General features: G+C 44.7%; 1 protein-coding gene across 4 annotated transcripts; it reads left to right on the top strand.

Moving 5' to 3' along the window:
* The first annotated feature begins 10,366 nt into the window (after window positions 1–10,366).
* On the top strand, window positions 10,367–20,765 carry zbtb18 (zinc finger and BTB domain containing 18). Of its 4 annotated transcripts, none has more exons than XM_069658482.1 (3): window positions 10,595–10,683; window positions 12,810–12,943; window positions 15,833–20,765. In XM_069658482.1, exons 2-3 carry the CDS (start codon window positions 12,928–12,930, stop codon window positions 17,545–17,547), a joined length of 1,731 nt encoding a protein of 576 aa, XP_069514583.1. In that variant the 5' UTR covers window positions 10,595–10,683; window positions 12,810–12,927; the 3' UTR covers window positions 17,548–20,765. The 4 variants fall into 4 exon arrangements, with proteins under 4 accessions (XP_069514586.1, XP_069514583.1, XP_069514585.1 ...); XM_069658484.1 differs by lacking the exons at window positions 10,595–10,683; window positions 12,810–12,943 and adding exons at window positions 14,243–14,449; window positions 14,530–14,701; XM_069658485.1 differs by lacking the exon at window positions 12,810–12,943 and having other exon boundaries at window positions 10,367–10,683.
* The last annotated feature ends 3,616 nt before the right edge of the window (window positions 20,766–24,381 follow it).

The raw sequence follows: 24,381 nt of genomic DNA, 5'->3' as shown, positions 1-24,381 counted from the left end.
AATTAATTTAATTTATAGATTTGATAGGGGCAGGGCATGTTGGTGAACATCAGTATAAAAATACAAGATGTAAACATGTCGGGGTTAGCAAGAGCGCTAATTATCATCTCAAGTCCCATGGGCAGGTAACATATACAAAACATACACTGGGCAACACGTTAAAAAGTCTCTAAAATGCGTCCAATCTTTGCTGCTTTTTTAGATTTCAAAGGCATACATTTACCTCAAGAATTGTTTAATGTAATATAAAGTGCTCCAAGTTTGTGGAGTGTCGTGGTAGTTGCTTGTGGTGACAAAAGACTGTTATCCAGCTCTGCTCTTCCCTTTAGCTCTTTGGGGCAGTTTAGCATCTTTAAGCGCATTGTTTTGGTTGTGTGGCCAGCTTTACTGTTTTGGTTAACTCACCTCTCTCCAGTGACAAGCAGTTATTTTCAGAAAGGAAAAGGCCCTAAAAACCCTCGTCATTCTACCTGCTCAGCTCAAAACTGCAGACAGGCACAGTTAGTAACTGGCTGGTGAACACGCTGGAGCAGCTTTGGGGTTGGTGGAGACCAAAACAGCAGAGAGGAGAGTAATGATTCGACTTCCACCAGGTAGCGGGACACAACGCCTTTTTACATTGCAATTCCGCCACAGCACCCTGACAAAGCTCCGGCGTTATGCCGCCTTTGCCATTTCACATTGAAGCAAGCAACGCCTTCATGACGCCGCCCCAGTGTGTGTTTTTTACATAGCGTTACGGCATTACGGAAGCAAAACGGGCCCGAGGTGTAAACAAACACCTCGCACACATTCCCCACAGTGCTGTAACTCTACTCTACATGTGCAATACTTATTTTTATTTATTAATGTGCCATATCACTATCTCGCTTTTCAACATGTGCAATACTTCTCTTATATTATAACATCAGGTGGTCTATTTGTTCATGCATTCATGCTGTACACTTGCTGACTAGTTTTTCATTTGGTCTGTTGCGTATTATCTTATCAGCTCTGTACATATTTTTGTCAGGATTCACTATTGTTTAGGATACACTTGTTTTTTGATATGCCCTAATTGTAACGTTGCAATATCCACTTTGCTGTAAATTTCCCCGTTGTGGGACGAATAAAGGATTATCTTATCTTATCTTATCTTAACACTGACGACTCTGTTTCACCTCTGTAACGAAATTCCCCTGTAGGGATCAGTAAACTATTATCCTATCTTAAAAGGGGCTACAGATGAATGATAATGTTGCTCCACATCTGCTGGATGTTAAAACTGTTTGCTAACGTGTTTTGGATCCTCATTGCGACAGTGTTCAGATAAATAATAAGTTAAAAACAGAGGTGGGCGCAGGGGTAGAAATGGCTGTAATAAACTTTTATCATATAAGACAACTGCACATAGGACAACGGTGAGTGCTGGTCGAGCTGCACTTGAATTGTCTTGCTTATCGATGACTGAGTAGTTTTTATGTGTTGAGAGTTTGTTCATAAGATTAACTGACAGTTTATGTCTACTCGGCCTCCTTTAAGCAATGTTGCAGCGTTACCTGAAGTCAGCAATTAAGTTGGTAAGTATAAAATTGTATTACCGTCAGAGATGAACTAAAACCTGTGTACCATAATCTAATCAACCTCTCAGGGAGAAACTGGTAAGTCATCAAAGTGGTATTATTCTGTAATGTATGTATTTATTTTAATACTTCGTGAAGACGTCTGAAGTAACAAACATCTCTCCCTCTTTCCACACCTCCATCTCTTCCTCTCTTTTATTCCTCCATGGTGTCCCTCATTCTCTCTTCTGCTTTAAAAAAGAAAAAAAGTGGTTGCAATTTACTACTCCTGAATAATGAGAGTGTGGCTCCCCCCGTTTAGCCCGAGGCTTACAGAACTAACATCTGGGCTGTTTGGCAGGCGTGTTGGATCGCCTCTTCAATGCTGCTCCAGATGCAGAAGGCCCAGCGCACACACACACACACACACAGATGGAAACACACACAGTGCACACAACATTAGGACCATCCACACATGCACAAACACATTGGCACTGTGCACACTGCACACATGAGAGAGGCAGATGTGAGGACAAATACAGATGTGGGGCGAGTTAAAGATACAGTAAGCCGCAGACAAACAAATACACACACAAATCCAATTTTGCTCCCAGATGGAGACCGAGCGGCAGCTGATGTGGTGGGCAGAGCCGGCGCATTGTTGGCACAGGTAACATGTTCTCAACAGCTGGCGCAGGTTAGGGATTCCTGGGAATTGGAGCCACAAGGCAAATGTTCCCGCTGGCTCGGGGGCTGGCGATGTGGCAGACAGGCTGGCATAACATCACCCGTATACACACACTGACGTAAAATGGATATATCCAGTGGAGGAAACACACACGAATACTGCCACGGACGCACTGAAGTACTTGACTTGCATGTTCGTAGCGAGTATTCAGACACACACAAACCGCACGTGTTCAGAGAGATGCTCGGATTAAAACACACACACACACATAAGGAATTAAAAGAAACTTCTTTGGTCATCCGCTGCACAGTTTTCCATCGTCCGCTTGCTTTCTTCTGAATTCATCTTTGTGTGTGTGTGTGTGTGTGTGTGTGTGTGTGTGTGCATGTTTTGTTTTGCTCTGTGTGGAAGTGTATTAGCCTTTTCACAGCCTGGGGGCTCATTTCCTGCCGCAGCTGTTGGCTAGTTCCTCTGACATCTGGACTGAGGAGAGAGAGAGAGACAGGCCGATAGATGGACAGACAGACAGAACAGAGGCTACAGTGACGCTTCCACTTCAACATGATCTCTGGGATGTTACCATAAAGATTTGAGGAGATCACGCTGCTGTTTGTGCAGATTTGGACTGGACGCTGGCTGTTCTGCATCTGCTGAGGACGTATTTGTTTAAAGCTCTGTCCATGTTAGTGTTTCCCCCTCTCTCTCTCTCATTGTTTGTGTGTGTACTCGGCCTGTATGCAGATCCAGCAGCTGTAGCTAGAAGGAGTATTTCCATATCTGGCTTTTGGAGATCTTTTATTTTGTATAATGTTAAGGTTAGATGCTTTCCCGTAGAGGAAACTGTTGGGATGGCAAGCTTACATTTTAGTGACACTGTGAGCATGTGTGCGAGAGAAACTCTACGAGTGGTTCAATTCATCACGAATACAGTGGCTGGAGAACAAATGGCTCAAAGATAACCTGGAGAGGTGTGTGTGTGTACCGTTAACAGTAGGGCCATTGTTGGCACATCGCTATCTTGTAGCAGAAACAGGAAGGGAGTTGTGGTGGATTCCTGCTGCATGTCCCATATACAGAGGCTACAGTCTGCAATGCGGCGGCCCCAGGTTCAACTCCCACCCTCGGCCCTTTGCCTTCTGTTTTCCGACACTATCCACTGTCCTCTCTCCTTCAATAAAGGAATAAAAGGCCCCAAAAAAAAGAACAGCAAGAGATTCAAGGGAAATTTGTGGATCGTTTCAATTCATCAAGCGCCCCTCAACACACCTATGATTTATTAGAGATTAAATATAACCCCTTTGTGTCTTGCATCTAACTTTGCACCCAGATTATGCGCCAATTTGACGATCAGCTACCGATTGTTTGAATAGAGCCCTTGGTCTGCCTTAAAGTTTGAAATTTGTTGTTATTTGTTATTAATTTCTGTATTCTTTTTAATTAAATGTATATAAAGCTCCTGTGAGGAGTTTTTCACTGGTTATGAAACAGACTGAAATTAATTCTAATGACTCTTTATGAGCTACAAAAGCAAACCAGTACAGGACAAAATCAGCAAAGAGATAAGAGAAACGGCTTTGTCCACAGGGGGCGCCAAAACACAAACTGAAAGTTCCTCACAGCAGCTTTAAATAATTGTTCTTAGACCACTTTTAGCTGAAAGTCGATCAATTATCCAAACTGCTTATAGATACCCCCTGTTCAGGGTCGTGGGGGGGCTGGAGCCTATCCCAGCTGTCATTGGGCGAAAGGCGGGGTACACCCTGGACTGCTCACCAAGGCTGACACACTGAGACAGACAATCTGTCACACTCACACCCACACCTACGGGCAATTTAGAGTCACCGATTAACCTTACAAGCATGTCTTTGGACTGTGGGAGGAAGCCGGAGACCATGGAGATGCAACTCTGCACAGAAAGGCCCAAACTGGGGTTTGAACTAGTGACCTTCTGGCTGTGAGGCAACAGCGCTAACCACTGCACCACCAGCTGAAAGTCATCATGGTGCAATATGGGTTAAAGTTCCTCAAAAAATATCACATTTCAACATTAAAGTTGTAATCTCGAAGATCTCAGTTTCATTCATTTATCAACACCTATGGTGATAAACGGTAAACAGTAATAGCTGGAGCACACTTCTCAGATATCCAGACAGAGTAGCGTGTGTGACATCCACGGTTGGCTCCGGTTGTAACTCTTGATTTTCCTCGCTGACGGTCGCTTTCCTTTCCGTCAAATTTGTTTGTTTTCTTTGGATTTTCACTTCTTTTTGAAGTTGTATCAGTAGTCATCGATCTTTTCTTCGTTTGTTCAGCCATAGTAGATTACTGTTTACTCGTAACACTTGCAGAGACCGGAAAAGCAGCCGCTTAGCTCCGCCTACCCTCTCTGGCAGACCAACCACTGCTGGGTGATGGAAACACGTCACTAACTGGGCGCCGCTTGTGATTGACACCCAGTCTGTAATACTGCAAATGCAAAGGCTCTCATCAGTGGGCCAGATAGGCTCAATCACCATTTCCATTATCAATCACCGAGATTATTACTTTAAAGCAGAAGGACTCAATCGCATGCGACGGTGGATTGTGATGTTATGATCAAAGCTAAATGGATCTTTTTGGTTTCCTGTGTGAACAAAACAAATCTGATTTTGTTTGGAGTAAACTCTGAAGACAATACAAATAAAAACTGGATAGGAAAAACCCCTTAATGTCCAGCAGGGTGTTTGTCTGTAGCAGGACAGCTGGCCAGATGTAGAGTCCCCCTCTTCCACTCCACCACCACTCCAACCTACCCCCTGCCACACACACACACACACACACACACTCTCTCTCTCTGCTCAGCGAGGTGATGGCCGGCTGGCTGTTGGCTTGGAGGCGCCATTAACCAATTTAGCTTCCAGATGTCCATCATACAGCCGTCGCCAAAGCTGCACAGCTCTCTGCGAGCTTCACACGCACGGTGCGAACAGCCCACACACACACACACACACACACACACACATACTGCTGAGCCGTGATGTCCTGATGCTGAGACACAAACGGTTACATATAGAAAGGCAGAGGCTTGAGATGTAGAAGCGACTTCACTTTAACACATCACACACACAGCAGAGTCGACTGCACTCGTGCCGCTCTCCTCGTGTGTGCGTGTGTGTGTGTGAGAGAGAGAAAGTGATATTTGATTGACAAGCTCAGATCCTGATAAAATTGAAACTCGCTTTTTGATCATTTCTAAAATGATCCTCCACCATCTGGAGAAAAGCGAGTTAAATACACAGTTGTTCCTCCTGATGTCTCGTCCCTCTGAGACACACACACACACTCATACACACTTCCATGTCTAGAAAGGCCGACACACACACACACACACACACACACACACACACACACACACACGTCACACACTTACACAAACACATATTCACTTTCCTCAAATGGACAGATGCTGCACCTCTAGAGGCACAGAGACCCAGCAGCTGTTCCCCAGCCAGTCAGATGGGCTTCCATTGGATGTTCATGAATATTTTACACTCAGTCAAAATGGCTGCATTCCAGACTCCTACAACAGCAGCCACACGGGGCCAGATGATCACATTATTAGACTGGATGGACCAACTTCCTCCCACCATCAGCTGTGGAAAAAAGGAAAATGAATCAGATATTTTTTTTGAGGATAAGAAACAGAAAGTTTGTCATGCGTGAGGAGTTTGTACTTTGAGATGAAGTGTAGTGTGAAGTACCTGCTTTTATTTTGAAGCCTCGTTTTCTCTTTGGATCTTCTCCTTGTTGTCTTCACAGCAAGGAAAGTTCTCACAAGCTGTAGTTTCATGTCGTAATCTTATATAACAGACTCTCGTATTGGAAGCTCGGTTCAGGAGAATTTAGAAGAAGGAGGATCAGGATGTCTTGGATGCAGAAAGGAAAGAGGGCAGCCAATTGTCCTAATATGCATTGCTTCCCTCTCTCTGTTTCTGCCTCTGCCTTGGAGGATGGATTGATCTCATTGGGCCCCGGGCTCAGATTCAAACATCTGTCTTCCTCCCCCCTCCTTCCCTTCCTCTTCCTCTGTCAGCCAGCCAGTGTCTCCCTGAGTGTCTCCCCTCTCGTGTTGCCTCTATTACTGGCATGATGAGGGAAGCTGTTGGACGCGCTGTGGAGGACGCGTGCAGCTGCAGGATGGGGAGGCTGATGGATGGATGGACATGATGTGTACCTTAAAACAACAGGACATTAGAGGCGATTTGGCCAACCACAAACTGGAGAATCCACTTAAAGCATGGATTTATATGTGTTGGCTTGTGCATGGAGTAAGGATTGTTGTTAGCTTCTCCTCGCAGAGAAGATTGTTGGCCGTAGAGATGGGTATACGATTGTTTGAGTTACCTGGTTTGTGCTGTTCACCCAACGCTTTCTCCACCACAGCTATGGGCGGCAAAGCTGCAACATTCTATAAGCTTTCAAAGTTTATTACGTCCAATAAATAACTAACTTTCGTCAGTTACCACCACAAACACTATCTCGTTCTGTGAGAAACACAAAAGGCTAACGAGTTAACTCGCCAGCTAATTAATTAGCCACAGGCACGGACTATCACTTTAATAGCTAGTGCCAACCCTTTGCTCAAATATGGTCACTTCATAGAAACAATGCACAATGCTGATCTCAAGGCCTCAAAAAGGAGTCTCTGAAAGCTAACTGCTTTATTGTGATGGTTATACAAGGGAAAATAGGGGCAGTGCACAGGGGTGCGTTTTCCACCGTAGTGGTTGGTCCGTTATGAGGGCAGGTAGAACAAACCCAACACATCCACTCTGCGTTAAGCGGTGTCCGGATATCTACTGGTCTCTGCTACAGTGCTGGATCCAAAGCACAACTGCCCTGCTTTTTGATTTATGTTTTTTCCTCATTTCGGAGTCTAGTGTAAACATTGTTTATTACAAACAATTTGACTTATGTTCTGATCTCAAATCAGAAAGGCTTGCAAGCGACAGAATTTACAATGTGTGCAAATACGCTTAAACATCCTCATCCCCTGATTTACCATCAAATTAAAGGTCAGATTTACAGCAAGCTGGCAACAGATGCAAAGATTTTTATATGTCAATAAAAAGAAATATAGATAAAAGAGCTGAAGAGAAAGCAGTAAGCAGTAACCAATAAAATAAAACGGTTTAACATCAACAAAGCATTTGTAATTAAATATTTGTGATTTTTATTAAATGGGATTTTAATAAAGAAATCCCCCATAAAGCATTAAAAAATGACATTTATGCTGCATTTTAAAGGGGAAAATTTCAGACCATCATCAAACAGCTGTCTGTGTTAAACACCTTTGAATATAAAACCTCGCTGACAAGCAAAATATAATTAATGCTGGCAAGGAAAGGCAGAATCTGTGACGCATCCAGACGTGATGTCCCAGAGATGGTCAGAGGTTTTTTTCCCTCCTGATTACTTTTCTGACAGATTCAAAGGAAGCTTTTTCTTTGATTCAGACAAAATAAACCTGCACTCAGTCAGGACATGAAAACCTGAATATTAGTGTCAAACTTTTGTGGAAAAAATGACAAACAAATACCCAAATAGTCACAGAAACGGCTTAATTGTTGCTCAAAGTTAATGTCAAGTACGTTTGAAAAAGACAAATTTCTCTATAAACTAAACTTAAACATTCAACACTTTATTCAAGCACTCAGTAGCTAATTGTTTTACTCCATCACTGCTTTTTAAATGTCTTTGTTGCTTGTTTTATTTCATTTTCCTCTCTGCACAGTTTAATCTTCAACTGAGTAGAGAGAGAGAAGTAGAGTGTAAAAGATGGGATCTACAGCGACCTCCAGAGGAGGGAAGTAGAAAATCAGTTACATACAAAGCTGTATTTACTCCAGGACGACAGTTGCACTCAAATAAGCTGGTCTCTACGGAAGTTTCTTAAAAGTGTCTTTGAAATGAATATTTTAAGGGAACATAAAATTTGTGACTTCCTCTTAATATAAGAGACAATTTTCAGATGGATTTCATCTGAATCCATCTCTGATTTAGGAAGAAAAGAGAACTAAACCGTTTCCTGCCCTGTGAAGATTGCACATAAGTCTCTTGACGCCTTCACACACAACAAACTTAAGTGCATGCAGGGCTATCTAAAGTGCATCTCTCTTTGTGCAGTATCCTACAAAAGGGAGAGTGAGTTGGGTCTTCCACATGTCACATCTTCCCGCACACTTAGGGAAATTAATAAAAAAAATAACTATGCTAATATTCGGTGAAATCAGCAATTACCCTCAAAAAGGTTGGACTACTTTATCTTTATTGCTTAAATTAGCTAACAGTTTTAAAAAGGCCTGTGCTTAAATCCAATTTCCTCCGTACAGGCCTCATGTTGAACCGCTCCTGCCCGTAGGCCTAATTGTATCTTCGTGCGTGAACAAGGGGCTCATTGTCAGGCGCTGGTAACGTGGAAGCCCAAATTGATAGACACATAACAGGGTCATCATTCATTTGCATTTCAACAATTCCTTCAGCTATGACACCGGATCGTGTGAATTCATTACCATACACGGCTGCAGTTCATCCAGCCATCTATTAGTAACGCCAATTAGTTTACTGGGACAGGTTTAGAGGATGCAGACTCGCTCAGGCAGCCAGAGATGCACCAACTTTTTTCATGTCAAGGCTCCCAGGACAGAGCGCAGAGAGAGCTTTTTGTTCCAGTGACCAACAGCTGACGGATATTAGAAATAATGTTAGACATGATTTTTAACAGTAATTAAGGATTTATTTAGTCTATTTATAACTACCCTCCCTTAAGATTTGAACTTGTTGTAACACAATTTAGTTGTAGTTTGTGTGTTTCTACGACCCCTTTTAATTCGAGTCTCATGTGTGCACCCTGTTTTTAGCACTTGAACGTCCCTTTCCTATGAAATGTGAGACAGGTTGCTTTTTTTTTCCAGACAGGGAGAAACACTGCTGCTGATGTTGCTCTGTGTCCTAGATTTGCTGTTCTCTTCTCTTGGATGTCATGCAGGAAACTTACAACCCAAATGTCTGCAGCTCTGCAGCCCCTCACACTGCATAAACAGTCTTCAGAGAAAAGGTTAAAAAAAAATCATTTACAGGCAGAAATATGAATGAAATACAATCTTGTCTGGGGCTGTTGTATTTTAAATACTCAGCTATCAATGAAGGAACAGATTAGTCAAGCTTGATTACATGAAATGATGATTGTAATCTGTAACTTACAGGTTAAACAGGCATTTCCATTCAAAGGAACGCACAGCAGGTCGATCCAATAAAGGTGTCAGTCATGTTGGAGGACATAGTGGGATTCATCAGAGGCCTTGATTGGTCAAATTTCCTCATTTTAAGTAGACTGTTTGAACTTTAAATATCAGTCTTTATTCTTATTATTTTGGGGACTTTGAGATTTGTTTTTTGCTAATGCAATGAACACATCTCTCCCTCTTACAAAACAAACCCTGTTTATGCATGCATTTTCTCTTAGAAATTACTTTTTTGCTAAAACCTACAGTGCTGAGCTTTTTCAGGAATCTACACGGCACTTTTTAAAGGTCTATAATCATGACTTGTTCTTTATGTCGGTGGGACACATTGGAGTGGAGTGCAACAATATAGGAATGTAGAGATAGAGATGGACTAATTTATCAACAATGATTGCCTTATAGATAGGCTGCTAAATATTGAGCATGTCAGTCCATGTGAAAAGTTGTCAAACAGAAGTTAACCCAAACGCCTCTAGAAGTTGCGCACCTGTTTCATACCTATGATTAAAACTTCAAATTTCCCATTACCAACTATGCAAACAGTTTATAATATTTCAACATTTCAATGTTAAACAGCTGGAAACCAGCAGGGCTTGTTTCTTCCTGAGAAGGTGCTGCACCTGCTCACGTCAGCTCCGCCCCCGATCCGGAATGACTACAGTACCCAAGCCGCACCGCGCCGCTCTCGGCTCTCTCGCTCTCCGCTGCGCCAGTCAGTCCGCCTCACTGACTCGCAGAACCAGTTGGTTTGGCCCAGCTTCTTCTTCTTCTTCTTTCCTGCCTTCTCACTCTGTGTGTGTCTACTGCTGCTGCTGTTGTTGTGGCTTGGTGTCAACCTACGCCGACGAGCGAAGAAGACATATCCCTCCCTCTCCTCTGTTGGAGGGCCGCTTCCAATTTGCCTTCACTTTCCTCCTCGCCGGCACCATTGGCTTCCGTGCCGTGCCAGTCAACTCGCCTCCTTTTCCCAGCCCCGAGTTGAGCAGCAGCAACAGCTCGGAAACATCTGGCCGCCGCAGAGTGCTACACTCCCCGCACGTCCCTCCGCCTGCTCGCCTCGGCAGCCTGTTATGGAAATTAGTCCAAAGTCAATCTAGTTTTGTGTCGGACGAAAAAAGAAGAAAGGGAGATTTGACGGAGGAAGCGGGGAAGACGTCGGACCGTGTTGTCTGTAAGTGCTGCTTCTAATACCGGAGTCCGATTAAAGGAGGCTCAGGAGAGAGAGGGTGGGTTACGGAGGGGAAAAAGTAGCTAAACCTTCCTTAGCATGACTGTGTTGTCTCCCCGCACTAATAGTTGCCATGTTAGCTCTCCGCTCGCGGTGTTTTAGCAGCTGTTGTCATAGCACCGGGGCCTTCGAACAACTGTAAATATCTCAATAATGTCGCCTCTTCGCTTTACTTTTGTTAGCCATGATCGGGCTATAGCTAGCTGCGTGGGTCAGTGTGTCTCTGTGTCTGTGTTTGTTGTGTCTTCCGCTAAGAAATGAATTACTCTCTTGTTGTGTTTTTTTTTATTCGAGTCTCACAGCCTGTCAGCGGTAAAATTACTTTGACTTTTTATGCTGATTTCCTCTCCGGACAAGGCGCAACAAACAGTCCCTGTCGTTACTGTCACATGTAGGCTGCTTTAAATGAAGTTCAGGGAGTATTGGTGCAATTTGTAACAAACTTATTGATGACATTACTGAGGTCTGAGAATCCAGGTGTTGGATAAAGCGCTGTCATGAGGTTAAAATGACTCGAAGTTAAAAAGAAATTGAAATTTGTGCAGCATGACACGACGTAGTAGCACTGTAATTAAATATACTAACAAAAAAAGTTTTTAAAAAAAGTTTAAATCGGTTAAATGTATGTCTTGGATTGAATTTTTTACCTCGGCCTACTTACTATTATAGACGCTAAAATTTTCCGCGTATTTTAACTCTAAAAAGTTTACTTATATTTTCCAGTGATTCAGTTATTTGACGTGTCGCGCATCATTTTGGATTATACAACTTAAATAATGTAGTTTTAGCTTGAAAAAAACTTCATCATTAGTTTGCAATATAATACAGTTTTGCATGTATGCATTAACAGTATCTTAAGCTTTATTAAATGTCTGTCGAGATTAGGAGTAGGAATAACCAAAATGAAAGTAATTGTTCCCATACTCGCAGCTGTACATTAAATAGCTGGAATGTCACGCGCACACTTTCACTGAAACGAAAGTGAAATAAAGCTGTTGTAATAAGTTTCTCTCCGGCTTATTAAAGCCTTGTATACCTTTTGTTAAACATTTGCACTCATTAGGGTCTTTCTTTATGACTTGTTCTCATTGTTTCCTCATTTCATTTTTTTGTTCCCCTCAGTTGTTCTTGGGGGGGTGAGCAAGGAGGGGGGGGCTATGGATGTATGTATGTAAGAATGGATGGATGAATGAATGAATGAGTGACTGAATGAATGCAAGAGGAGGCAGCAGCGCTGAACCGTAAAGAAGTGGAAAACAATATCAGCTGCGTGCGTCTGTCAGTTGCAAATGTGCTGTGTTGGCCTTTGTTTATGGTTACTGGAAGAGACAGAGACCCAGAGAGAAAGACAGAGGAGCACTTAAACAGGTCACAACTCATTAATAAAGTTTTTTTTTCACGGAACCTCTGTAAATTTTCTGCAAACTTTCCCTTTTCCTTGATAGTTCTGGTAGCAGTTGGTGGTTGTGATGATTTTGTGAGTAAACTCTGTTTTCCACAAGCCAAATCAGCATCCCACTGCATTTAATAGAGCCGGGGTTTGTTTCCCAGAGAGAGAACGGGGGAGAAAAAGGAGACAAAGTTGCGTGGTGTTGGTGTTGGTAGAATGAAAGAGGAGTCTGGTGGCAGGAGTGTAGAGGAGGCAGCATATGGCTGTAGAAAGAGCACAGCTGGAGGTAGCATCTCCATCTGAGGATGATGTCAGAGCAGCTGACAGGCTGCCATCCACCCCACCTCCTCCTCCTCCTCCATCCCTCCACCGCCTCCACCCCTCCCCAGTCCTTTATTGTGAGTCTCAGCGGCAGCCTGGGAGAGTTAGTGCTTTTTGTGTGTGTGTGTGTGTGTGCGCACGCTGTGTATGTGTGTGTGTTTGTGGCTGCCGATCAGCGCCAGTTAGGAGGAGGAGGAGGAGGAGGAGGGAGGTGGTATCTCGTTCCCCCTCCAACATCTCCTCCACTTTGCATCTGTCCCTCGCAGTTTGAACAGCGTGTTTTTTTTAAAGGTTTTTTTTTGCCTGCCTCCCTCTTCTTCTTCTTCTTCTCTCCTCTTCTACCCACTCATTGATTCAGAGAGAGCGAGCGAGGAAGAGAAAGAGCAGGAAAGAAAGAGAGAGAGAGAGAGATACACACAGCCATTCCCAGCCAGAGAGAGCCCAGCTATTCTGCTACAGTGGAGTTAATCAAGTTGATGCATACTGCTGCAGGTATCGTTCTGTGTGTGCATTTGTGTGTGTGTGTTAATAGTGCAGCAGAGTGTGGGGTAGTGGAGTAGTTATTTAGTTTTGTTGTTGTGTTGATCTCCGTTGTGTCAAACCAGTGTGAGCGCTGTGTGAAACTGCTGCTGAGTGCTTCAGTAGTAAACTCGTGTTGGTTGTTGCTGTCTGTCTGAGGGGTAATTGCAGTCCGGGAAACGCTCTGCTGTGTTTTTAGTTTGTCGTCTAGAGACCTGCATTTAAAACTAAGCTATTGTTTTTGTTTGCTGTTTTTTCAGACTTCATTGATTGAACGCAAAGTTACAGCTGAGGAAACTGTTTTTCTCTTCTTAATTAAGCTTGTTTTTTAAAAAAGTTTATACGTAATAACATAGGTGAGATAATTATTAAAGGTCAGCTTTTGTTCACAAAAATTGTAATTTAAAAAAATGTATTAAGTCTTTATTTAATTAGCTAAATTAGCGCGAAGAAACGAAACATTTTTATTTAGTTAATAAAAGAACAAAAAAAGCAGAGCCAAAAAAAAAGAGCCGTTTTTTAATCCTGCTCATCTAATCTTTTTTTCCTTCAGTTAAATCTAACCCGCTGTAAAATTACTTGAAAGCATGTGCGGTCCACTCGAGCCTCTTTTTTTCCCCTCCTGTCGGCTGGAGTGGAGGAGACTAATTTAGAAGTTGCAGATTTGAGCTGCCTGAATTGGCTAGACAGCTGTAATCGCACTCCCTCCTAGTCTTAATCTCTTTATCTGGCTAGCAGCTGCCATATGGCCCCCGTCAGCTGGATCAGATGTGGGTAAGCCTCCCTCCCCGGCCGTCCCAGCCTCCCTCTCTCTCTCTCTCTAACCCTCCCTGTCCCTCTGTGTCTCTCTCTCTCTCAGACCCCTGCCTGCCTCCCTGGGCCGGCCGGGCCGGGGCGGCTGACGGGGCTGCTGCCCTCCTGAGCCTCCGCCGACGGCTCCCTCCCCACCGCCGCCACCGCCGTCTTTATTTTTAGCCATCTTTAAGGATTAGGATTGATGCTGTGACGAGCAGGGCACTTACAGTGATTGTACTGTAAATCTCCTCTTCTGGGTGGTGGTGGGCGGAGGGCTGGGGGAGTTAAGGAAGAGGGCAGTTTCTTCTACGGGGCGGATGTGCAGGGCTTTTTCTTGTAAGATTCAGATGGGATGGAGTGTGTGATTGACGGAGGGTGTGTTGTATGTGTGTGGAAGGAGGAGGAGGTGGCAGAGGGGTTTGGCCGGACAGAGGGGGGTGGGGGGTAGGAGGTGGGAGGTGGTACACCCTTGTCCCCGTAAGCCCCCTCATTAAAAGCAGTCTGAGCGAGCCGGAGGGCGCACACACACATTTACACATCGCGCAGACACACACACAGTCTCACACACGCTGACATTCTTGGTTTAGCTTCATTCAAATGAGGTGATTTAACTGCTTTGGTTAACACAGTGCAGAGCGGGACCCATGTATTTTCTCAGGCAGGACAAATCGACTTGGTTAACAGGTGGGACTTAATGATTTTACTCGTTTCATTCGGTCGTTTTTCATTAATTTTATTTAAAAGATAAATACATTTTTTTTTAGCACATCTGAGGAGCGCTGCTGCAAGTTTTCCGTCCTTTTTCCCTCCTCTGGTCTAATCTTACACCTAAAGCCGCTGCTCGCAGGTTAAAGGAGGGACAAGCTGTTTTCGTTTTCAACTGTGCTATTTCAATTGGCCAGTTTTCCTGCTCGACTTAGCCTGTGGAGGTGGTTGGTAGGTAGGCTGGTACTAAGTGTGTGTGTGTGTGTGTGTGAGTTGTGTACGTGAGGACAGTGTGTGCAGCTGAAAGCCGGTTACCTAAAAGGGCTGTGCCAGGCCAGGCCAAAGTGGGTTAATAAAAATAACCAGCGTAGGAGCAGCGACAATCCAGTAGTGCAGGCAGAGGAGTTAGAGAGGAACGGAGAGAACGGAGAGACAGAGTGGAAGAATCTGTCGCTGAAGGTTTACCTGAGATTAAGTCTGTGGGTAAAAACTGAATTAGAGAATCGAATTTATTTACTTAAATCTTTAATTATGATTTTTCTTAATTATAATTATTCTTCTTTTTCCATTTTCTTTATTTAAAAAAGTGATAATTGTAGGAGTGAGAAATCATTCGGTGTCGTTGTATGAAGGAATGTGTGCACGACTTTACACTCACCTGCATGCCGTTTTTGAATCGGAGAAGAAATATGACTGCTGATGTTAACGTCCTTACCCAGTGTGCATTATATAGGTAGATTTTTTTATTTATATGGTGTCTTTACTGCTGATTTTCTTGAAGGTTTAAAAATGTTCCTTTTTTTCACTTGTCGGTCTTTTTGTTTTCCCTGACCCACCTTCTCCTGATGCGTTTCTTTTCGCTGCACGTTCTCCTCTCTCCGGTTTGTTTTCAGCATCTCCAAACATATGTGTTTGTGGCATTTGTCTCGTCTCTCTTCCGTTCCTCTGTTTTTATTTTAATTGGCCTCGTTAAGGATAATTTAGCTGCAGAAATTGCGGCGTTCACATAAAAGCCTGAGTGATGACAAAAGCAGTGTCATGATCTCTACACTTGACTTGAATTTTTACTTCAGACACGTTTCATTTAAAAATTAAGTGAAGTTTGTCGTCTTGCCTCCTTAAAGAATCGTCTGTACCTGTCCTTGAATTGAAATAGTCTTTTGTAGTTTTTGCTTTTAATCTACATTTTATGGTTTATATTTTTCTATTTAACTACACTGAAAAGAATATTTTATTCAAACTACAGCACTTAATTAAAACCCTGCAGACCTTATTTAATAAACCCACATGAGGTGTAAATTCACAGGTACTATATCAGATGTATCTAACTCTGACTCTCCCTCTGTGTCTCTGTGGCTGCAGGTTATGAGGACGGCAGGATGGAGTTCCCAGACCACAGCAGACATTTACTTCAGTGTCTAAGCGAGCAGCGGCACCAGGGCTTCCTGTGCGACTCCACGGTTCTGGTGGGCGATGTCCAGTTCCGGGCCCACCGTGCTGTGTTGGCCTCCTGCAGCATGTACTTTCACCTCTTCTACAAGGACCAGCTGGACAAGAGAGACGTGGTGCACCTCAACAGTGACATTGTCACAGCCCCCGCTTTTTCCCTGCTCCTGGAGTTCATGTACGAGGGCAAGCTGCAGTTCCAGGACCTTCCCGTGGAGGATGTGCTGGCAGCGGCCAGCTACCTGCACATGTATGACATTGTCAAGGTGTGTAAGAAACGTTTGAAGCGGAAGGCCACGGCGGAGGCAGACAGCACGCGCAGAGAGGATGACGGCGGTTCAAGCTGCTCCGATAAGGCCGACAGTCTATCAGACGGGTCTCCAGGCCGGCCGGCCACAGCCGACCTGCTGCACAGCGATGAAGACGAGGAGGGGAAGGCGGAGGGAGGACCGCTGTGGCTGAGGCTGCCGTCTGCGGACAGACCAGGGACGCCAGCCATCGCTACCACCAGCCCAGGCCACGGCGAGGCAGAGATGCAGGGTGGGGAGAGGCTAGGGGAGGGAGGGAAGATGCTCTCCCCAGCCGGCAGCCCCACCAGTTCCACCGGGTCCCTCTCACAGAGGTCCCACCGCTCCGTGAGCTCTCGTGGAGGACACAGGGGCAGGAGGGTGTCCAATGATGCAGCTGACTGCGTCCTGGATCTGTCAGTCAAGCCGATAGCTGGTAGCAACCACAATAACCACCACCAGTCCTATTTCAGCGGGGCAGCTACACCAGATAGCCTCCAAAGCCCATTGGCTGTGAGGGTGAAGGTGGAAAGGGGTGTGGCTTCAGATGAGGAAGAGGAACTGGCAGGTGGGGACTATGACATGGAGCACAGCGGCATCACCAAGGCGACTGTTCCCAGCACCAACGGGGGCCTGGCCCACCATGGAATCGGAGGGCCTCTCTCGGCCCAGCGGCGGCTCGGCCTGGAAGCGCACCTATCTGCTCTGCGAGAGGCATCTATGGCCTCCGAGCTGGAGCGGGATGAGAAGCCTTCGGCCACCGCAGACGACGAGGACATGCTGGGGGGTGAGAACGAGCGTGCCCAGGCCGAGGCAGCCAGCATGGATAGTTCCCTGCTGCCCTACGTCTCCAACATGCTGTCAGCTCAACACACCCAGATCTTCATGTGCCCGCTGTGTAACAAGGTTTTCCCCTCCCCGCACATCCTCCAGCTCCACCTCAGCTCCCACTTCAGGGAGCAGGAGGGCATCCGCTCCAAGCCCGCCGGAGACGTCAACGTGCCCACCTGCACCATCTGCAGCAAGACCTTCTCCTGCATGTACACGCTGAAGCGCCATGAGCGGACACACTCCGGTGAGAAACCCTACACCTGCACCACCTGCGGCAAGAGCTTCCAATACTCACACAACCTCAGCCGCCACGCAGTGGTGCACACACGTGAGAAGCCGCACGCATGCAAGTGGTGCGAGCGGCGCTTCACGCAGTCCGGGGACCTCTACAGACACATTCGCAAATTCCACTGCGAACTGGTCAACTCGCTGTCAGTGAAGAGCGAACCGCTGGCACTGCCCAATGTCAGGGATTGGGCGATCGAGGACAGCTCCCAGGAACTGTGGAAGTGAGATAGACTGCCGGGTTTGACAAAGGGAAAGAGAGCAGAGAGAGAAAGAAGGGCAGAGAGGCATGGGGAGGTGAAAGGGAGGTGGCAAAGTTTGATATTCGGGGTTCAAGTGAGTCATGTTCTTGTGTGTCGCAAAATCTCATTCAATTGCACTTTAATAGCACATGAAAATGTTACTACTGAGTTTTTTTGTTGTTGCTGTTTGGGGTAATTTTATTTCTATTTTATTCTGAAACTCTTATTTTTATTTGGTAAAAGTTCTGTTTGGTGGTTTTCTTTGCGTCTGAGGACATGGGAGAATGTCTCGCCTTTTTCGAAGAGTTTTCACTCTGTTTGTGTTTCGTCTCAGAAACAACACTCCGACGCTGGCCAGCGTATCGGTCCCAGTCCCACAGACAGCAAACACCACTGCAGGAGTTCAGGTCGAACACACTGAAGTGAAAAAAGCATTACAATACACTAAACGGGTACTGTGATCTCCGCAAGTCGATACCACCACACACACACAGTTTGAAGACGTGTGTGTGTGTGTGCGTGGCGATGCTGCACTACTCTGGCAAAAATTTCACCTGGCGTGAGTGTGTGTGTGTGTGCGCGTGTGTGCGTGTGTGTGTTTTTTTATGTATTAATTTTATTTCTACTGGCATGGAGGTGTCGTTGGCGAAGCGCTCCCTGCTTCTCGTTAAGCTCTTTGCTGTTGTGTGTTCAGGGTAAAGCTGACTGACTGACAGACAAACTGATGGCACTCATGCAATGCACAGCCTCCTTTTTTCACTTCCAATCAATCTGAAGTATTTTCTAAAAATGAGAAGACCTTTACAAATTATTATAATAATTATTATTATTGTTATTAATAGATTTTTTTCTTAAATGTAGCTGGCAGTCTTTAAAACATCTCTTGTTGAAAAGGTATTTAATTTAAAGTTGTTGTATATTGTTCTGCTATAGTTTTAGAACTTTAATCCGTTATGATTTTTTTTAAATTAATGATTATTATTATTATAATTTTGTTACTTTTTTTTGTAATGGGACCTGCTGTTGTTGCATGATGTCCAAACCTGTATATTTTAAAATAGAAATGTGAATTTGCTGTATTACTGTACACAATGTAATTGATCAAATATTTGACAATGGGCTTTCCTTTTTCCTTTTTTTTTTGTGAATACTACTCCAGGGTGCGGTCTGTTGAAAAACTGAATATTATTCTCACGACTATGGAAAAAATGCATGAAAATTTGATTTTGTCTTAAACCTTTTAAGTTGTGGTTTTTGCATCAGGGGGGAAATGTTTGAACAGAACACTTTTGACAGTGAAAAGTTGGATTTTTTTTTTTCTACTCGTCGTAGGTCTGTCGCTGGGCTCCTAGAAGAATGTTACCGAATGTGTTTCTGTCGGATGTTGAAGCGATAAGATGAAGCATTTTTAAGCCTGTGTCTATATGCACTGATCTCTCTGCTGTGTGTGTGTGTGTGCGTGCGTGTGTGTTTGTAAGCGTGTGGCTCGGTTATGACCAGTCAATTTAACCTACTGAAGATCAACGTCCACCCAGCACTTCCTCCTCCTGCTCCTCCTCAGGCGTTCAATTTCTCCTCTGCTGTATGTTTGTTCTCCATCTCTCACGTCTCCGTCCTCTCCAGCTCTCGATCAAGTCAATCTGAAAAAAAAAGAATGATTTTTGCTCACTGGGCACTTCTTACTTCAGGTCCGTTGAGTGCTGTTATGTGGCTGTGCCGCGGCTAAAGTGTTAAGAAAAAACGGTGAAGAGAGTAAAAAAAAAAGAAGGAGAGAGGCTGGAGCTGAGCTGTCCTGCTGAAAGTTGAAGGGCCAGATATGTTTGTCGCACATGTTGAGCTGAGCTGAGCTGAGCTGAGCCGGGCCGTACTGATTCAGAACAACCCACCCAACTCAGAGCAGTGCATTTCACATTAGACGCCGTGTGTGAATGTGTGTGCGTGCGTCCTTTTAAAACATAATCCTTACTCGGAGTCAGATGGGAGAGAATTGGCATGCCTGAATGCACCTTTTTAAGCTAAAAGACATGAAATCAGATTTTTGCTGAAAAGATGCCTTTATTAATACAACATTTCTGACGCTGCGGAAGTATTTGATACTGTAGAGCATTGGGAAAGAGTTGATTAAAATCATGTATAAATTCATGTAATTTATTGAATTTATCAGAAATGATGTCTTATATTTTGATCATGTGATTGGATTGTTTTATTTTCTTTTATTTTGTAAGTGAATGTTTGTGTCGGGGCTTCAACAGTTTAATTATCTTCAGTGAGAATTTCAAAATAATGGTCAAGCGTTTATACAATCCAGAAACATTTGACACGGAGATATTGGAAAGTGAACGCTCCACATTTCCCCTCACTCAGATGTGCGTATATGTATGTGTGCACGCCCCCGTTGATGTGCATGTGGTGGGTGGGGTGGTTGTATGTGCCGTCCCGTCATCTGGTGGCACCTACAGGCTTTGCCAATGCAACAGTGTGGGTGACATTGCGGCAGTTTGCACCGCATCTTCTCATTTTTTTCCCTCCTTGAAACATTATTTCTTCACTGGCAGCGTCTCTGCATATGGGCTCACTCCATCCTGCTGTTGTTTTCATCATTACTGCTGTTTTTTTTTTTGTTCCTCTGGCTGTACTTGACCGCCTTAAACTGCTGTAGTCCGGGCTGTTTTTTTTAAGTTATTTCTGAAGTGTGAGTGTGGGGTGGAGTTGTGGGAGCAAGACGCTGTGAAGTAGCCACCCTGACGAATCATCTCCATGTTTTTTTGCTGTGCTTACTTGAAAAGGGGGGGAGATTTTTTTTTGTTTTTTTTTAAAGCAAGGTATAAAATAAAATGTTCAAATGTCATAGACAGTTTATGGAAAGGCGGCTGCGGGAGGGGGTGGAGGGTGGGGTTGCTTGAAATGACTGAGTCTGTTTTGAAAAAGGACAATCACTGTCTGGGAAAAAAAACAAGCAGATTTTGATTCAAATCTATTTGCTCCCCGTTGAGATTAAAAATTTACTTTGCTTTTATTTTATGTTCCTTTTTCAGATTTAGTCATTTTTAGCTTTGACAATCATAGTTGGGTTGATTTTTTTTTTTTTTTACTCAAGGGGAGTAAATTCTAATTGTGTTTAGTTTTGTAATTTTTTGGTGTGCTGTTGTTGACATTTTTAAATTGTGTGCAAACTGCAATAAATTATAAGAATCTTGAAATTCAGCCTGTGTGAAGTTCTCTCTTGTTTCTTCTTAAACACATCGTGTAATTTTACCTCACAATTAATCTGCTTCTGCGGAGATTTCCACGTCGCAGTTTCTTTACCGCCTTTGAAGCCACACGACGTAACATATTTTTACGCACTCTTTTGCGTCGGGACAATCGGGACACTTTGCTCTTATTTGCAGCGCACAGATTTATTGGTTGCACAAGGTTTTGGCGTCCTGCTCCTCTGTGACTTTGCGGTGTGGGTGGAAGTTGTTTACTTGTGTGTGCGTGAAAAGCTCTACAGCGAGCCGTGCATGGACACAGCACGATGGCCTGTGTGTTTACTCACTGTGTGCTTAAGCGTGCCTGCTCCACTCCTGATATATCTGCTGCACCGGTCGAGGTGTAGGCTGTGTTTGAGAAGAAAATGTGCAGCAGCTTGTTGAGATCCAACCCCCTGCAACACGCACACGCACACACACACAATCCAAAGCTCCTCAAGTCCAGTTTTCGAGCAAAGAAATCAGCTTTAGCTAATGTATTGCTGCTCAGTAAACCTGCTCTTACAGATGTATTATAAGCCCCTGCACTCAGAGGCCAAGGAGCAGCGTTCATTAGGCCACAGATGGTCTCCTCAGTAAGCCCCCAACGCACACTCACGCGATAAGCTCACTCCTAATCTTTATAACATTGTCCTTCGTCTGAAGGAGGCCTAATAATGCTTGAAGAAACTTCGAAGTGTTACAAAGATTTCCGTTTTGTTTGGACAGTTAACACCTGTAATTTGATTTAGATTTATGTGACATTTAAAGGAGCAATTATTTGAAATATATTTACTGAGCTGTACAGGTTTGGGAGATGTCTTCCTAAAGATAAAACTATTTAAAAGTAACTTTCCACGGTTTCTGCTCGCAGCGCTGCTAACAATCGTGATATTTCAGACAGACAGCAGACGTGATGATGACAGAAAAACACAGCGATCCCTTCCTTTGGTTATGCGCTGCTTGGCGATCATTAATTGCAATCTGCAGTCTTGTAAGTGAACATCTGCTTATAGACAACTGCTCGCTCTCTGTGCGCGAGGAGGCCGTGCGAGGTTTGCTGTGAATGTAGGTCATTAATTTGTTTCTGTCCTTTGTTTACTTAAGGAAGGGGGACAAAGGGGCAGCTGCAGAACCATTTGGCTGTGCCCAAGGCAGGCCAGCTCAACATGTTGGGAGGCTGAGACCAGCTTGGGCTCCTGTCTGGGGCCCGGGCCCCTGCACTCTGCTGCTTCGCGTGAGGGAGCGGCCTCTGCCAAGCTGCCAGGGAGGGCTCCTGTACCAGGAGAGGAAGCGGGAAGAAGGGGGGAGGAGGGGGGAGGGATAAAGAGAGGAGTGTCATGTGGACTCGAGGCGTCCTGATGTTTGACTGTTGTGCCACATTTTCAAACCAGTTTCCAGCTCGTGTCTCTAAACCGACATCTGCAGGTTTGGCTGAGGCGCGAGTCTGCACAACTTTGATGCAACTTCCAAAAGCAGCTCAAGACAGCTGTTTGCATCTAAAACCTCAGCCTTTAACGAATACCACACACATATGCTCATATATGTCGCTTATTGAAATGTATTCATGTATGACGTAAAAGAAGAAATAGTCAAGGATCGGTGTTTTTATGTTGCAACTTTTTTTAAGAGATATTCTCACGCATAAAAAACGAGGCTGGTTAAATATACAGCTAGGAAAAAGCTCAACAAGAAGACCAAAACAAACAGGATTTCAGCTTTCAGCCTTGACAAGTCGACCGCTCCACAAAGCAACGCGAGCAGCATTCATTTAAAGCTTGTAGGGCACCGACGGGGAGAAAGGCCTTCTGTATCCTTTTCATGTGCGAGAGACTTGTTGATTCTCCGTGAAAAAGAGGAAACCCTCCCAGGCCAGGTCTAGACACGGAAGAATTGACGGAGAGAGAAAGAGGAAAGCAGGGACAAACGTGTGTGAGTGTGTGTGTGCGAGTGTGTGTGTGTGTGTGATCGAGGATTGTCTGCATATTTAAAAGAGCCCCTTTGTCAGGCACTCAGCACAGCAGGACAGAAGGCAAGCAACAAGCGGCCCGCCTGCGAGCAGACAATACAGTGGCACTACACTGGCTGGAGGGGGGAGGGAGGGAGGTTAGGGGGGGAGGTGGCGCAGGAGGGAGGCAGAGGGGGGGATAGGTTTTTTGGGAAAATGGAGGGGCACAGTGTCCCAGCAAACCATCCAGCCATCCAGCAACCCACTGCACCCTCCTCCCCCTCCCTGAAAACAAAAGGCGACGCAACTCGAACTTGAATATTTGTGTGTCTCTGTGAGAGGAGGGGAGGGCGGGCCCCCTCCGAGTAATACTTACCCATAACCCCCCTCTGCTGCTGCAACCCCCTACACACCCCTTCACACACACACACTCATAAAAACTTAGATAAGATTGTCATTCAGCAATTCACACACTTGCAAGAGCACAAACTGTGGTTGCACGGAGCACAGCGGTTTAAATAACCTGTCATGTAGCGCACGCGCGCGCACTCGCACACACTCGTACACGAACACAAAGGCCTCCAGCTGGTCTGTCTTTAGGGCTGGGCTACGATGGGATTAAACAGTACTTGTCCTTTGTGTGATTCTTGTATGGAAGGAGAGCAGCCATGAACTCTCAACACAGAGAGAGAATAAAGAGATGGAGAGACATAAATCTTTCAATCAGAAGGATTCATCTGAAGAAGAGGCGTCTGGGATAAAAACGCCAAATTAATTGGATTTAAGGTTAAAGCAACAATGAAGCAGAAAGAAATGAAACCTCTGTCTCCCTCTACACTTCTGCCATCCTCTCCCCAGCTGTGTGTGTGTGTGTGTGTGTGTGTGTGTGTGTGTGTGTGTGTGTGTCAGATAAGGGGCATTACCAGGGCGTGTTCGGGGTGTTGTTGGAAACTGCTGGCACCCGGACACATGTGCACGACTCAGCACTTTATCATCGCCATGGTGACCTGATGGGGTCACGCAGGGAGGGGTCCTTTAGTGTCACTAACTCAACCTGCCGGGCTGCTGCTGTGTGGATGTTAGCGCTGTTACTGCGTATGTGATAGAGGTGTGTGTGTGTGTGTGTGTGTGCCGGACATCTGCTGCACCTGCCTGCTGAGTTGTACACATGTATGATCTCTCTCTCACACACACACAAACACACATACTGTAGACACAAGTACAAATACACACATGAGAGCAGCCAGCTGTGGTGTTGAGGAAGAGTCAAGTTCATCCTCCCTGTCATGTCTGTTCTCCTGCTGAAACCAAGCAGTGGAGATATGATGAAGGGACACACACACACACACACATAGACACAAAGTATTCTGGGTAATAGCTCATACCCTGTTAGCATCATCATACCAACGTGAGCGTAACAAATCACAAAATTCACGGTATGATGTGATGTGTCACGGTGCTGTCAAGGTGCGTTGGTGGTTTAATTATTGAATATTAATTGACTATAACTCAACATAACCCACATGAGAGAAAAGGACAAATAAATTGGAAGTTTGGTGTTGAGTGAGAACAATTTTATAATTATTATTTGGTTTTAATCTTTCATGGGTGTGGCTGTAGAATCACGCGATGCTCAGTGACA

This window comes from Semicossyphus pulcher, unplaced genomic scaffold (assembly GCF_022749685.1).
Source record: "Semicossyphus pulcher isolate SPU_LCO1_2020_fin unplaced genomic scaffold, fSemPul1.0.p SCAF_12, whole genome shotgun sequence".
Classification (NCBI taxonomy): domain Eukaryota; kingdom Metazoa; phylum Chordata; class Actinopteri; order Labriformes; family Labridae; genus Semicossyphus; species Semicossyphus pulcher.
This window is presented reverse-complemented; position numbering and strand designations above follow the sequence as displayed.